We start from the raw sequence: 15,952 nt of genomic DNA, 5'->3' as shown, positions 1-15,952 counted from the left end.
AAACGTCTGATTATTCTGTAAAGATAACACGTCCAGGGTCATCTCTAAACTACCGCCTCTTACTTTGCCCAACGTGGCTCCGTCTTTCTTGGACCCGTCATCCTCGGTGGAGGTATCGGCCCCGGTGACGGCGGGGGCTGCAGACTCTCTCGGAGCATCTTCTGAGTCGAGATCCTGCTCTGAGACGTCGGAGCGTTCTGCGTCGGGCGGCTGCCGGCTTTTCTTCTGTTTATCTTTTCCAGCCATCTGATCCGTTTGAGGACCAGGTGCTGCAGGAGTCGCCGCGGCCGGGACTTCACCAGAAACATCCCGAGAAACGCCTGCAGACGTGCCGTCAGCTGGAGCTTGTGTTGTCTCCTCCTTCGTCTTGATGACATCACCGGCTGACTGGCGCTCAGGATCTACGTCCTTTTCCTGTCCCTCAGCCGGACCTGCGGCGCCCACTTCCGGTTTGGCCGCCGTCCCCTCAGACGCCACGCTTGCGTGCAACTTCTCAGGCTCAGACTCGGCTTCCTCCGCCACCTTTGAACCCTTGAACTTCTTGCTCTTCTTACTTCTTCTACTCGGCTGAGCCTCCTTCGGTTGGACAGGTGGAGCCGTCTCAACGTCTGACTTCCCAGAGCTCCAGTCTTTCTCCGCCTCTGAGGGGAGGACTTCCACCGTCTCCGTGATGACGAGTGTTTCTCCCTCAACGTTTTCCAGGTTCTCATCACTTTGCTCTTGACTCTCTCTCCGTGAGTCGCGGGGTCTCACGCCCGCCGCTCCGCGGTTATCCTGCAGACTTGAAGCGTCTCCGTCACCACCTCCTCCCTCCTTCTTCCCCACCTCCCTGCGTAAGGCCTCCAGCTCCTCGGCCGCCTGCTTCTCGCTCACGTCCTTCTTGAACACTTTCTTCAGGATACTTTCTTTGGCTTTCAGTACCAAGGCGGCCTTTTCGTCCTCTGGCATCTTCGACTTCTGAATCCGTTCCTTCTCCTCCTGAACAGACTGAGATGCCAAAGTCTTGTCTTCCGATATCACTTTCCTCATCTCCTTTTCCCTCGTCTCCTCTTCCTCATCACCCTTCTCTTCCTTCCTCTGCACCGACGTGTGATCCACATCCGGATCCGTTTCTGGTCTGAATGATTCCAGATGAGCAGGAATATCCTCAGCTTGTTTTACTGAATCATCCCCAGCCTCCCATTTCCCATGAATCCTTGCAGCACCTTCATCAGCAACCTTTAACTTCTCATAACCGTCATGTGACCCAAGCTGTCCCGCCTCTATGTCGGCCTCTGGCGTAGCTTTGGTTTCTGCATCGATCTCAGGTGGATCTTTTCTTTCGGTTTCTGTCTCTTTGCCCTTCCCCTTCCTCTTTTTACTCTTCTTCTTCTTGTTCTTGCTCTCCGATTCTTTGCTTGGGGGGGTCAGAAGCTGACCCGACGGCTCCGCTTCAATGATAGTTTTGGTTTCCACATCTTTGGTCTTTATAGGTTTCAAAGCTTCTTTATTGTCTTTGGCTTCTGTCTCATCACTGGCTCCTGTTGCCACGGTTACTGACCGTTCTCCATCTCCATTAGAGACACTACTTTCCTCGCCAGATTGACGTTCCTCTTTCATCGGCTCCTCCTCAGTCCCAACTCTGACACTTTTCTCTGGAACTTCGTCAGTCTGAGAGACGTGCGCCGCCATGGGTTCTGGGACATCACCAGTTCCTGTTGCCACGGTTACTGACCGTTCTCCCTCTTCATCAGAGACGGGATGAACCGCTACTCTCCTTTCCTCGCCGGATCGACGCTCCTCATCTTTCGTCAGCTCCTCACCGGTCCAGTCTCCTTTCTCGGGATCAGTCTGACAGACATCACCAGTTCCTGTCGCCATGGTTACTGACTGTTCTCCTTCTCCATCAGCAACTATGCTTTCCTCGCTGGATCGATACCCCTGAACTTTCATTGGCTCCTCACCCGATCGATGCTCCTCATCTTTCATCTCTGGATCTCTGTCATTCTGACAGATATCACCAGTTCCTGTTGCCACGGTTACTGACCGTTCTCCCTCTTCAGAGACGGGATGAACCGCTACTCTGCTTTCCTCGCCGGATCGGTACTCCTGATCTTTCATCGGCTCTTCGCCGGTCCCGTCTCCGACACTTTTCTCTGGAATTTTTTCTGTCTGAGAGACGTGCGCCCGCATGGCTTCTGGGACATCACCAGTTCCTGTTGCCACGGTTACCAACCGTTCTCCATCTCCATCTCCATCTCCATCAGAGACTCTGCTTCCCTTGCTGGATCGGTACTCCTCATCTTTCATCAGCTCCTCCTCAGTCCTATCTCCGACTATTTTCTCAGGACGTTCTCCTGTTGCCACGGTTACTGACCGTTCTCCCTCTTCAGAGACGGGATGGCCCGCTACTCTGCTTCCCTCGCCGGATCCGTACTCCTCATCTTTCATCAGCTCCTCGCCTATCTCGTCTCCGACATCTTTCTCAGGATCTCCGTCAGTCTGACGCATGGCTTCTGGGACATCATCAGTTCCTGTTGCCACGGTTACTGACCGTTCTCCCTCTTCATCAGACACTCTGCTTCCCTCGCCGGATCGGTACTCCTCATCTTTCATCGGCTCCTCGCCGGTCCCGTCTCCGACACCTTCCTCGGGACCTTCGTCAGCTCCCGGGACAGAACTTTTACTCCCAACAAGCTCAGGTCCAGGAGTTTCCTCCGGTTTGGCGAGGTCCGTCTGCGGCACCGCTTCCTTTAAGGCTTGCTGAATCCTCTTCTCAACATTATTTGCAAACTTTATCATCAGCTCCATGGACTCATCATCTTCACTTGACAACCTTCCTCCTCCTCCGGTAGCGTCCCGAGACGACGTCGTCTCGTCATCGTCCTGCGTGGCTCCTCCCACTCCATCAGGACGGCCCGTGGGGTCTGCGGTCGTCCCTGGTGATGACGAGGTCTGAACCTCCACCGTCTCCTGAATCTCCCGAGCCACGCTGCTGGGTATCAGTCCCGATGCCACGGCGTCGCTGAGGCTGGAGAGTCGCCGCCCGGTGGCGGGATCCACCACGCCCCCCTGCAGCAGCTGCCGGGTGGCGATTTCTCTCACGGCGTCGTCTCCGACTAAACCCCGTCTGGCCGCCTCGGGCAGCGCGACCCGTTCTCCGGTCCGGATGTCGATGATGCCGCCGGCGTCGGCCTGACTCTGGAGCAGCCTCATGGCTGGCGCCGGGTCGACCTTCCCCAGCGCCACGGCCTCGGCGAGGCTCAGCTTCTCCGCCGCGTTCTCCCCCTCAACGCCGGCGAACGGCGCCACCTCCAGGAAGCGCTTCCCCGTGTCGACGTCGATCCTCCCCTGGCTGACGAGCGCAGCGTACGGCACGACGCGGGCCGTCCGCGGGTCGATGACGCCCTGCGTGACGGCCGGGGACGCCATGGCCTCGCTGGCGACGCGCTCGTCGATGAGCCCCCTTGAAACCGCCTCCGTCAGCGTCAGCCTCGGCCCGCCGGCCGGGTCCGACACCGCCCCGGTGGACGCCTGGAGAGCAAGGGCTTGTGGGTGATCGGCGGCGGAGAGTCTCCCCTGGTAGACCCACTCCAGCTCCTCCAGGCCGGGGGCGTCGCACCGGTCCACCAGGCCTCGGTCCACGGCGTCGGAGACGGAGAGCCGCACCCCCGAGGCGTGGTGCACCACCCCCCCCTCCGCCACCTGCCGCGCCAGGACGCTGTACGCCTCCTCCGGCGTGACGAGCCGCCTCCGGATCGCCTGCTCCAGCGGAACCGGGGACTTGGACTCCGGATCCAGCACGCCGTCCATCTGCAGCTGCAGATCGGCTCTCTTCAGGGACGCCGCCGCGTCGGCGTCCTTCCCCCGGCACGCCTTCTCCAGCGCCGCCAGCTCCTCCCGCTGCTCCGGCCCGACCAGGCCGAGGTTCTCCGCCAACGTGACCGACACCTTCTTGTCCCGCCGCAGGTCCACGACCCCGCCGGACGCCACCTGGGCCTCCAGGAGCCGGGCCGCCGTGTCCGGGTCGATCAGCCCGGCCTGCGCCGCGTCCTGGACGCCGCAGATCTGCCTCCGCTCTACGTCCACCACGCCGGCGAGGGTTTTATCCGCCTTCAGGACGCTCCACATCAGATCCTCGTCCAGCAGACCCTCCCGCACCACCTCGTCCACGCCGAGCGGCTCGCCGCTGCCGGCGTCCACAAAGCCGCCGAATAGGCCGGCTCGCTCCATCAGCTTCACCGCCGTGTGTCCCGGGAGGACGCCGCGCGCCACTGCCTCGTCCGGCAGCAGCTTCTCGCCGTCCTCCGTCAGCAGACCGCCGTGCTGCAGCTGCAGGACCAGCGTCTCCAGCTCCTCCTCCTCCCGCTTCTCCGTCTCATCGCCGTGCGTCGGGTCGGCCTCCGTTACCGGGGAGCTTATCGTGTCCTGAGGCGGTTTTACTTCCTCTTGCTCTCGTGGCAGCGACACACGACCATCTTCTTGTGGGCGGGGCTCTTTTTCTACCTCGCCTCCGACGGTTTCCTCTGATTTGGTTTCCTTCATCTCTGAATCCATCACTACGTCTGAACCGGGCTTTTGGTTGTTTACGCTCGAGCCTTCAAGGACAGATGCCAAATCACTCTCTGCAGCCGCCAACGACTTCCCATCATGCATCAGTTCGGCCTCGACGGCGTCCCTCATCTCCAAATCCTTCTCTGCAGTGATGTCATCTCCAGCTTTACATGTCGACCCCCAGACTTCCTCCTCCTCGGCAGACGGGCCGCTCAGAGACTCTACCTGACCCGGTTCTGCAGCGACGGGGCCGCCGGCGCCGACCAACGCCATCAGCTCTGGGTCCAGCAGAACCAGGCGTCTGCCGGAGTGAGCGTCCACGTAGCTACGGGTCATGAGGTGCAGCAGCAGCCCGGTTTCCGGTTCTGCCTCCAGGTCCGAGTGGGGCGGAACATCCGGGACGTGGAGGTCTCGGAGGCGCCGGGCGACGCCGGGCTCCAGAACCTCGTCGGCGGGCCCCGGGTCCGGGGTCAGCGGCAGGATCTGGAGGGTTTCCGGGTCGTACAGCCCCCCGATGGCGTGCCGCTGCCGCAGGGCGCTCCTTGCCAGATCTCCGGACATCGCTCCTCGCTGAAGCGCCTCGGCGACGGGCAGCACTTCTCCAGAACCGGGCCGGAGCAGCCCGGCGAACGCCCCGAGGGACTGGAGGACCAGCAGCGCCAGACGAGGGGGGACCAGGTCCCGGCGGATGCTCTCCTCCAGGTCCAGGCGTTCGCCGCTCAGCGGGTCGAGGACGCCGCCGCCCTGCAGCTGGCGCGCCAGCGTGGCGCCGGCCAGGTCCTGGTCCAGCAGGCCGTGCCGGACCGCCTCATGCACCGTCAGCCGGTGGCCGGTCCGCGGGTCGGCGATGCCGCCCGCAAACAGCTGAGCTTCCAGCAGGCGGGCGGCGGCCGTCCGGTCGATCAGCCCCTCCTCCACGGCGCGGAAGATGCCGACCTTCCTGCCGGAGACGAGGCGGACGGCGCCACCGGGCCGCTGCGTCACCGGCAGCAGGAGGAGGCCCGAGTCTTCGTGCAGGACGCAGCGGCGCCGCAGCTCCTGCAGGTCCACCTCCTCCGCCGTGTTCGGGTCGATCAGGTCTTTGCGCCGCAGTCGGGCGTGCAGCTTTGTTACGAGTCCGCCGGGCAGAAGCCCAGCCTCTTCGGCCCGCTCCAAGGTCACGACCCCCCCGGACGAGTCCCTCAGGCCCCCGGCGTTGATCTGGCACTGCAGAACCCGCAGCCCCGCCTCCTCCGGGATCAGTCCGGCCCCCACGGCGGCCGCCACCGGCAGCTCGCCCGGGGACGCGCTGCTCGCCACCGTCTTCAGGGCGTCCTCCAGGTCGCCCAGAGACCGCCTGGTGTGGGGGTCGACCAGACCTCGGGCCAGACCCTGGTCCAGGGAGACGCCGACGGGGGAGTCTGGCCCGACGAGCCCCCCCAGGATGAGCTGGGCCTCCAGCAGCAGGCGGCCCGTGTCCTGGTCGATGAGGCCGCGCTGCGCCGCCTCCAACACCGAGAACGTCTCCACGGAGCCCAGGTCGATCACGCCGGCTATGGCGGCTCGGTCCTGCAACCAAGACGGAAAACAACACAGTTCAAATCCCTTCAAGTAATCCGGCACTTCTACTCTGTTATTTACTAAGTTTTAATCTTAAACGGAAAAATATGAGAACCAGGAAAAGAAGAAAATCCACAACCACAAAAGCTGATTAGTTATGTTTAAACTACAAACTACTTCTTGGAGATTTATTTTTTCTGTCCACATTTTAAGCCAAAAAGCATTTTAATACTCACCAATGCTTAAACAAGCACCGAGCATGCAACAAAGCAAACTACAGAGTAAAGGCAGAGCAGAGTCCAGGTAAAGATAGAGTCTACAGGACTGTCTCAGAAAATTTGAATATTGTGATTTTCTGTAATACAATTACAAAAACAAAAATGTCATACATTCTGGATTCATTACAAATCAACTGAAATATTGCAAGCCTTTTATTATTTTAATATTGCTGATCATGGCTTACAGCTTAAGAAAACTCAAATATCCTATGTCAAAAAATTTAAATATTCTGGGAATCTTAATCTTAAACTGTAAGTTTGTAAATATCCGTCTGTTATCTTTTTATATACTAGTATTTCTTATTATTTATCTTTCTTCTTATTTTTATTGTATACCAGTTTACTGTTTAGTGTTTATAGTGTGTTATTATTATTACTGTGTTATTACTTTTCTATTGATGCCTCCTGTTGCACTATCCCCTTTGCTTCTGTAAACTGCAAATTTCCCCTCTGTGGGACTATTAAAGGTTTATCTTATCTTATCTTAAGCCATAATCAGCAATATTAAAATAATAAAAGGCTTGCAATATTTCAGTTGATTTGTAATGAATCCAGAATGTATGATATTTTTGTTTTTGTAATTGCATTACAGAAAATAAAGAACTTTATCACAATATTCTAATTTTCTGAGACAGACATCCTGTAGGTAGAGTCCAGGTAAAGGCAGAGTAAAGGTAGAGCAGAGTTGATCAGGGATGTACAGAGGAGGAGCAGAGCAACACATCTACCAGAGAAACACGGTAAGAGAGAAAGCGAGCGCTACTTACCGTACGGGCTCGTTCCCGTGGTGGGACTAAGGGGCCGGCCGTCGGCCCGGCAGAGCGAGGCGCGACAGGTGAGAAGCTGGTTGTTAGCGTTCAGCATGCCAAACATCCCTCCGATCCCCGACACTAACTCCTCCCACTTAACTTTTACAACCAAACCCCCCCGAAACCCTCGCGACCCGGTCAGTTACGGACCGGAGAGTCCAAAAGCTTAAAAGTAACTGAACAGCAAACTGATGGAATCGTTCAGTCCTGCTTTGTTTCCAGCGGATCGTCCACCCGGAGGTCCGAACACCCTCCTCTGGCAGCTGTTAGTGAGTTTCAAGCACAAGGCTGGTTTAACGTTTCACACTTTATCAGAATGCATTAGAACAAACAAACAAACAATCCCACACACGCACATGGACACACGCACACACTTGTGATCTGGACACAACATGCTCAAGTGAGGTGTTATTTCTCTTTTCTTTTGCACAGCGGGCCTCTGGTGCGTTTACTCTGAAACAAAAGCGACTCGCTGGAGTCGTTTCTCACAAACACTCGTATATAGTTTGGACTGAAAACGGCAGGACAGGAGTAATTTTAATGAAATGAAACCTGTGAAACTGAACCCCCACATGGGTGGACTTGATATGGATATATGGATATAAGGAAGAAATACCAACTCATAGCTACACACATAAAAATGGAGCTGGATGTATTTTGAAAGATGCTGCTTCTAATGATGCGTCTAAAGGCATGTGACCTCAGGTTTTAATCATCGGGACGAATAAAATAAAAATATAAATATATATATAAATAAAATAAATATTTTTTTAAATATTAATAATTAATTAAAAATTAATATAAAATGATATACATTATATATATGTACATATATTATAAAAATAAATATATAAATAATATATTAAATTATATATATAAAATATAAAAATAGTATAAAATAAAAAAATGATATATCAGTAAATACAACAACTACATTTGATTAACAAAAACAGGCTAACAGTGTGAAAACAACCCAAATTACTGAGGTTTGCACCGTTTTACTTGTGCACAGTATTGTAGTGTCCGGACTGCAGTATCTAAGTGTTAAACTTGCCGGGACGTCCGTCCTGGGGGGGCGACACTTCCCAGAACGACCGACAGCTACAGCAGCTTCTCTAAGAACATCGCTGATCTCCTTTTCCCCCAGCGTTGTGTTAGAACCCACCTGAATGTTAATCCTGAGGTAATCATGTCCCGAGGAGTAAAACCTGACAGAAAGTGGACTTTCTGGGGGGGGCTGTTCTACCGCAGCACCTGAGGCCGTGGATTAACCAGGTTAGCAGGTCAGCACGTGTTTTTAATGACAATGACGATGGGGATGATGGAAGCCCAAGGCGTGGTCGGTTAATGAGATGACGTGATGATGAGGTCCATGCTGAGGCCCGGTTCAGAGGCCCGGTTCAGACTGCAGCATCGTTTTCTCAAAACAGAGTTAAAGTTTTACGTTAAAGAGCATCTCTCCGATGTTTCATTATTCTGTGATGCTTTATCCGCTCTGAAGGAGATGTCTGGTTTTAGATGCCTGCAGGCGTCTGAACCGGGTCTGGTGATGACCGTTGAGCGGACCGGGTCGATGGCGGTTATGTTTCCGTGAACACGCAACATGCCGTACAACACACACAGTCTCTCGCTGGACCACAGATGACTGACGTTTAGCCTGCAAGCGCGTTCGGACTCAAAGCAACACTTTTACAGAAGAACCCTGGTGTTCACTCTCTTCCTCCAGCCCGCCTGAGTCGGGTACCTGCTGGAACAGAACCGGGCCCAGCCCTGCCACCCATCTACCTTTCTCTCCTCCTCCCGGGCCAGCTGCTGCTCCAGCTGCTGCAGCTGCTGCGTGGAGCTGTGCAGGAGCTGCTCGTAGGTGCTGGTGAGCTGGTCCAGCTGAGCCTCCACCTGGGCGCGCTCCTCCGGCGACAACCTGGGGGGGGCGGGGCGTCAGATCTGGGTTTCTCTCAGACGTGAGTGAGGTCACGAGCGCGGGGACTTACTTGCTGGCCTGCTTGGACCGGAGGAAAGCCTGCGTGCTCCGGATGGCCTCGCCCACCTGCTCCTTCCTGGCGGCCAGCTGCTCACTGACGGCCTTCGGAGGAAACACGTCATTAAAGTCTCGTCACCGTCCTCAGACATTTAAATCCAACCGCTCAACACAGAGATCTGCAACCTTTATTATCAAAAGAGCCACTTTGTCCCCACTTCTACAATAAAAACATTTGTTGGGAGCCGCAAAAATGACAGATTTTAAAAGGTAGCTTCCCGGGGGAAAAACCTGGACCCAACAGGACCAGACTGCTGGAAATGACGTCGCCTCCCTTTTTGCAGGAAGTGGCGTGAAAAAATCCAACCTGATGACTAGGGGTGGGACGATACGGGTAACTCACGATTCAATACTGTGGCGATATGTGGCCCACGATAACGATAATATCAATATATTGTAAGAAATGTAATCGATATATCACGATATATGTGACGAAAAAGAAAAAAATACCCATAAAAAGGAAAACGTTTGTGGTTATGCATTTATTCAATGCCAAAACTTTATACAATGTACAAAGAAAGTGCATTTATAAATAAATAAACAAAAACTAATATGTTTTTTATTTACCGTATTTTCTGGACTATAAGCCGCTACTTTTTTCATTGGTTTTGAACCATGCGGCTTATACAAAGGTGCAGCTATTCTGTGGATTTTTCTTCCACCGCTAGGGGGAGTGCTAACCGGAATTAGAATAAAAACTAAGACAAAATAAATGCAAAGAAGAATACGCTACTTCTTCTTTAGCAGATAGAAGTAGAAGCAGATTTCAAACAGATAAATAGATAAATAAATACTGGTTATTTTCTCTTGGTTCTGTCCAGTTTTAATCAGCAAAGTTGCTGCCGTGTTAAAAGACACTGTTAGGAAAGAATCTATTTAGGTACAAACATGTACATCATTTACAGTTCAAAATCCTTCTGTACATGTAGTAAATATCTAATCTAACAACATAAATATCTGCGGCTTGCATATCTTTTTTTCTATATAGAGCGGATGCAGCTTATATATCTTTTTTTATTGTTTTTTTTTAAATAGAGCTGATGCGGCTTATATACAGGTGCGGCTTATAGTCCAGAAAATACGGTAATTTAATAATAATACTTTGGCCCATATCAAACTTTTGAGCCGAAAAAGTGCATGAACAATAGTGCGCGTAAATCCATTATGTGTGTTAAAATATCAATATTTGCCATCAGTTTATCGATTATTTATTGCAACAGAAAGCGCAACAATATATTGCAATATCGATTTTTCCTCCCACCACTACTGATGACACACTGACAACGTGATGAAGTATGTGTCAACGTAGGACGTGCTGTGAACATGTACCGGATCTATAAATAACCCCCAATGTCAAGTATTAAGATTTCTGCAATTTTACTGGATTATTATGGGATTTTTCCAAACGATTTCATGGATTAAAACTCTGGGACACTAAATGCAGGATATGGAAGTGAAACTCTTCCTGTTTAACCTGCAGAAAAAAATATTGCTCTGTTTGATTTGGTTGTAATTGTACGTTTTGAAAATCAATATGCAAACAGGAGCGCCGGCGCTCCAGCTGGTCATGAAGGGTTAAAGACGGCGGGCTACCTGCTGGGCGGCAAGCGATGACTCGGCGCTGGGGCCGCCGGTCCGTCCCTGGAGGCCTTTGACCCAGCTGAGGAGGTCTGATACCTGGCCCACCCTGGCCTGCTTCTCCTCCTCCACCTCTTTCTGCAGAGCGGAGGAACCAACGAAGACACCGTTAACGCCTCACTCAGGTCACGTGACGGGAAGTTTAAACAACCAGAATCAACCGAAGCCTCACCTCTTCCTCTTCCAGCCTCCTCAGCGCATCACTGATGTACTTCACGTGCTGCGTCGTCAGGGTGACCAGGGCTGTGTAGCGCGTTCGCAGGTCCATGAACTGGAAACATGACAAACCATAACAAGCATCAGTTCCTGCTCGTGACGTAACGTAATGGTCAGAAAGATGCTGCCGCAGATTTGGGAAGATTGATGGAAGGCGTTGGTTACTGTTCTCGAGAAGCCACTGGACACTAGGGCTGCAGCTATCTTATAAATTATAAATTACAATAGAAAACAAGACAGATCCCTTAATAAAAACAACTAATTTGTTTCTTTTATGAGAATAATTGACATTTACATATTATGCACATTAGTAAACTGTTTGTTAAATTTTCCAATAAAAATAAATATTTATACTATATAATACTATAATAGCACACTATTTATTATACTGTACTTACTATGTTTATAGTGCATTTATTCATTTTACAGTACACTTGTTCAGTTTCAGTTTCTTTTTTTTCGTATTCTTTTATTTTTCATACTTATAATTTATCTTTATCATTTATTTAGTCTGAGTTCATGTTGTCCGACTTTGATCTGCTGTAGCACCTGAATTTCCCCTCTGGGGATCAATAAAGGACTATCTTATCATAGATAGAGGGGATGTCTGATTACGTGGCACCTGATGTAATTGAAGTGATAGATTTAATTAGATGTAAGGCACATGTTTTTTTGTTTGTTTTTGTTTCTTTCTATTATGTGCAATGTGTTCCCTTGTATATGTTTTCATTTAAAAGACAGTGAACATCATGTATGTTTATAATTTTGTGATGATATATTTGTTCTGTCGCAAAAATATTAATACAAAAAAGGTAAAGCAGAAAGAAAGACGCCGCCGCTGCCGCCTCACCTCCTGGGTGATGGCGTCGGAGGACGAGTGCATCCTCCTCCTCTTCACAGGTGTCTTGTGCGTGGACTCTACGAAGGCTCTGAAGGTCATCAGCTGCAGCTCGTAGTCCTGCAAGAGAAAAGCACCCGGGTCTTTCCCTGAAACACGACCGTCGGACCTGCAGGACCTGCAGGATCAGCGCAGGTGAGCAGGGAGCGGCGTCTCACCTTGACTGAGGTGCAGTACTGCTTGGAGTGAGTTTGGCACTCGTCTAGTTTGGTCTGGTTCTTCTCAATCTCAGCTACTAATGCCTAAGAAACAAAAATAACAGGATTTTAAAAACCTTCTTTTACAACATATTTATTTCATGAGCTGGCCGCGGTACTGACCGTCTGCTGGGCCAGCTGTTCCGACAGCGCCTTGCTGTCACTCTGTCCAGGTTGAGCACTCTCCTGTCTCTCCGTCGTCTCTTCGATCCAGCTGATGAGAGCCGAGTGGCCGTCTCTGTACTGCTGCAGCGCCGAGCCCAGAGCGTCCAGTTCGGCTCGTCTGCAGCGAGACAGAACGTAAACCGACTGTCAGATATAGTGTTATTTCAATTTCAGTTTTAGTCGTCTTTGGGTCGAGCTATCATTTTAGTTTTTATTAGTTTTAGTCATGTTCATCTCCTTTTAGTCGTGTCAAGTTTCAGTCGACTGAGTTTTTTAGTCTTATTTTAGTCAGAATTGTCCAGGACCATTTTAGTCTAGTTTAGTTGAATTTGGGGAAAAATAAAACGAATTTCAAACAGCCCTATAAATGTCATTCACGCCAGACGTCTTCCAATCCCATCATGCTTGTCTCCCGACTAGTATTGTTTCTGTCAGCCTGTTTCAGTTTTAGTTTTAGTCTAGTCTTTGGGTCAAGCTATCTTTTTTGGTTTTTATTAGTTTTAGTCACGTTCATTAGATTGTATTTAGCCAAACCCATTTTCATCATTCCAGATACAGGAGACTCTAATTTGAGTTTACAATGTATTTATTTTTCCGCAATTCTCCCCGTCTTTTTCTTTTTCCATGACACATTGGGTTTTCTTTTCCATGTCTATGTAGGAAAGTGTATCCAAAGATGGATCTTCTTCTTCTCTCCCAGCCCCAGAGCAGATGCCTGCGTGGCCGGCCATCGGCCCCTTTTTCTATGTAACTTGTCTTTAATTGTCGTGAACTTAGAGCTCTGCGTTAACGGCATCAGCCTCTAACTCTGCAGCTGCATCTTCTGGATCTGATTCCCCGCTGCAGCGACTGGGATTGAGGACGTGACGTCACCCAGCAGCAGAACTAAACCAGAGGAAACTACTGAAAACATGGACATTAAGGATCTTTGGTAGAACATTTCGTCTCGTTTTGGTCAATGAAAAAGAAGACACATTTTAGCAGAGTTTTTATTTTGTAATCTACATTTTAGTCTGGTTTTTATTCCTCTACGATATTGCATTATATATTTAATTACCGTTATCGCCACATGACCAGCGTTTTCGTTGCGTCTCGTCTCATTTTCCTCAGGTGATAAAGGTTTGTTGACGACGATATTTAGTCATAATTTTCGTTGACGAAAGCAACTTTAGCCTCCCGTCATTGAGCGAGTCTTACCGCGTCTCCATTTGCCGCGCGACGCCGCTCCACCTCTCGGCGATCTGATTGGCCTTCTCCTGGTAGCGCTCCAGCTCGGGGCTGCGGTCTGGGTGAAGCCTGCTGAGCTGAGACCCCGCCTCCTGGGCTCGCTCCACCTGCAGCTGCAGCGTCTGGATGATGCCCTCCTGCTCCGCCAGCTCGCTCTGCCACTTCTGGAAACAACACGCAGGATGAGGAGCCGAGTCGGCACCAGGTTTTCACAATAAGAGCCTTTTCCACGGGTCTGGAAGCGAGCGTCTTGTGCGATCGCGTCTCACCCCGAGCTGGTCTCTGAGGTTCTGGATGGCTGTTGTGTCTGCAGGAACAATGTCCTCTTCACTCAGTCTGCTCTCGTACTTCCGGACCTGGCTCTCCGCTTCGTCCAGGTCCTGCAGCAGGACGTCCACCGTTTTCAACCTTCGGAGAGACAGAATTCTCTTAGATTTCCAAGTAAAACAAACTAAGCAGGAAGGTTTTAAACGCCAGATGTTGTAAATATACTTTTCTAGGTAGATGGATGAGAGGTTGTGCAGTTTGTCTGTCCGCTCCACGGCTTCTCCGAGTTCGGACCGGAGGACGGGAACACTGGAGGACGCCGGCTTCTCCTCGAAGAAACCGACGCAGCGACGGGACACGTCGCCGACACTGGAGCGGAGGCGGTCCAGCTCCGACTGCAGCTTCTGGATGCAATCACAAAAGCAACACTCAACTTCTGAGGCTTTTATTTAACGGAAAAACTAATGTTTAGCTCTTAACACTTTATGACCTACCATAGAACAAGTCTGCCTATGCATATTTTTACATTTTTGCATGCTATACTGCCTGAGTATTTTTATTGGCTATGCATCAAACAACCCATATAAGCCAATCTTTAATAAACTGTATGTTAAAAGTCCATACTAACTAAATAGATTATACAAAATACAAAAAACTACCAAAATAATGTAAATCGTTTTTTGATTTTACACAAATTTTCTAAATACAGAAATCCCACAGCTGGATCCCTCAAAACTCTCAATGGAAAAAACTAACACAGAAATCCCCTTGGACCTCAGGAAATGAATTCTTACTTAGTTTTTGAGATATATCATTTTATATATCGCGTCTTCATCCGGCGCTGAAATCAGCTCCAAAACTTTGGTGGATCGATAACATCTGTGTGTTGGCTGTATAATGAGTGTGTAGTGCTTGTGTGGTGTGTGTGGTTTGTCGCTGGGTAATCTTTCGGTAAAATCTCTGACAAAAAGCACGAACAAGAGCGCAAATTCAAACCGACTAGTTTCATCACAACGTGATGATGTACGTGTCAACGTACGTCAACGAAAGAACTATAAATAACCTGTGATGTCAATTGTGAAGATTTCCACAATTTTACTGGATTATTATGGGATTTTTCCAAACGATTTAATGGGATAAAACTCTGGGACACTAAATGCAGGATATGGAATTGAAACTCCTCCTGGTTAACATGCAGAAAGAATTATTGCTCTGTTTTATTTGGTTGTAATTGTACGTTATGAAAATCAATATGCAAACGGGAGCCCCGGCCATCGACCAGCCAGTCATAAAGGGTTAAAACACATCACAACAAAGTGAAAAGCCCACAAGTTTCTAAAACACACAAGGGTGTTGTTGCCTCCTGCGACCAGCAGATGGAGCTCCAACTCACCTCCTGCTCTGCGATCTGCACCGTGATGTCAACGCTGCCGCTTGACAGGCGGCTGGGAGGCGGAGTCTCGATCCCCCTCATCAGTCGCTGCTCGGCCTCATTTAGTCGCAGAGAGATGTTCTGCAGCTCCGACCTGTACGACCGAGACACCGACTCGTCCTTCTCCACTGCAGATGGAGAAGAAAGAGGAGGAGGCGTTGAGACATGACATATTTACTTACTTACTCAACTTTATCTTCTCTTAAGCTATTTTTTTACAGATGATTACAGTGCGCTTGACGGACAGATTCAGTGCACCGTGACCTCACCAGTCTCCATGTTGAGCAGCAGCTCCTGGCATTGCTGCTGGGTCTGCTGGACGTCCCTCTCCAGCTCGCGCCTGTCGGCCGGCGTGAACAGCGAACTCTCTTTACTGTCCGACAGAAAGTCGGCCAGCTGGGAGTCCAGGTGATCCAGGACGTGCTGCCGCTCCGACGGAGACTGGCAGCGAACCTGGGGGAGGGGGAAAAGGAGAAGGTCAGACCGACCGTCCGAACGCAGGACTGATACCGACCCGGAGAGACGTCTCACCGTGTCCAGGGTCCACTCGGAGACGGCCCTGATGTCTTTGAGCAGGTAGTGCCAGGACACGACGCTCTTCATGTTCACGTGGAGCTGATGCCACAGAGACATGACCTTCTGGTACAACTGCTCCGTCCTGCACAAACACAGCGAACAAGCGTTTAAAACTCTTTTTTGTAACCCGTGCTTTGTT

At 50.7% G+C, this 15,952-nt stretch overlaps 1 protein-coding gene across 18 annotated transcripts in view; it reads right to left on the bottom strand.

Moving 5' to 3' along the window:
- macf1a (microtubule actin crosslinking factor 1a) overlaps positions 1-15,952 on the bottom strand; it is a 263,047-nt gene that overhangs the window by 92,457 nt on the left and 154,638 nt on the right. For 17 of the 18 annotated variants that reach the window (XM_061741356.1, XM_061741357.1, XM_061741358.1 and 14 more), the window contains 13 exons: positions 15,769-15,895; positions 15,507-15,690; positions 15,199-15,365; positions 14,031-14,209; positions 13,808-13,946; positions 13,509-13,702; positions 12,270-12,429; positions 12,108-12,191; positions 11,902-12,009; positions 11,008-11,106; positions 10,791-10,913; positions 9,151-9,242; positions 8,945-9,080 (listed from right to left, as the gene is read on the bottom strand). In XM_061741356.1, coding sequence (XP_061597340.1) covers positions 8,945-9,080; positions 9,151-9,242; positions 10,791-10,913; positions 11,008-11,106; positions 11,902-12,009; positions 12,108-12,191; positions 12,270-12,429; positions 13,509-13,702; positions 13,808-13,946; positions 14,031-14,209; positions 15,199-15,365; positions 15,507-15,690; positions 15,769-15,895 — 1,792 coding nt within the window. Of the gene's footprint in view, positions 1-63; positions 2,227-8,944; positions 9,081-9,150; positions 9,243-10,790; positions 10,914-11,007; positions 11,107-11,901; positions 12,010-12,107; positions 12,192-12,269; positions 12,430-13,508; positions 13,703-13,807; positions 13,947-14,030; positions 14,210-15,198; positions 15,366-15,506; positions 15,691-15,768; positions 15,896-15,952 lie in introns of those variants that run through there. The other variant, XM_061741362.1, reaches the window with a different exon arrangement.

The sequence above is a fragment of the Cololabis saira genome, chromosome 15, assembly GCF_033807715.1.
Source record: "Cololabis saira isolate AMF1-May2022 chromosome 15, fColSai1.1, whole genome shotgun sequence".
Classification (NCBI taxonomy): domain Eukaryota; kingdom Metazoa; phylum Chordata; class Actinopteri; order Beloniformes; family Belonidae; genus Cololabis; species Cololabis saira.
Note: the sequence above shows the minus strand (reverse complement) of the source record. Positions and strands in the feature narration are given on the sequence as shown.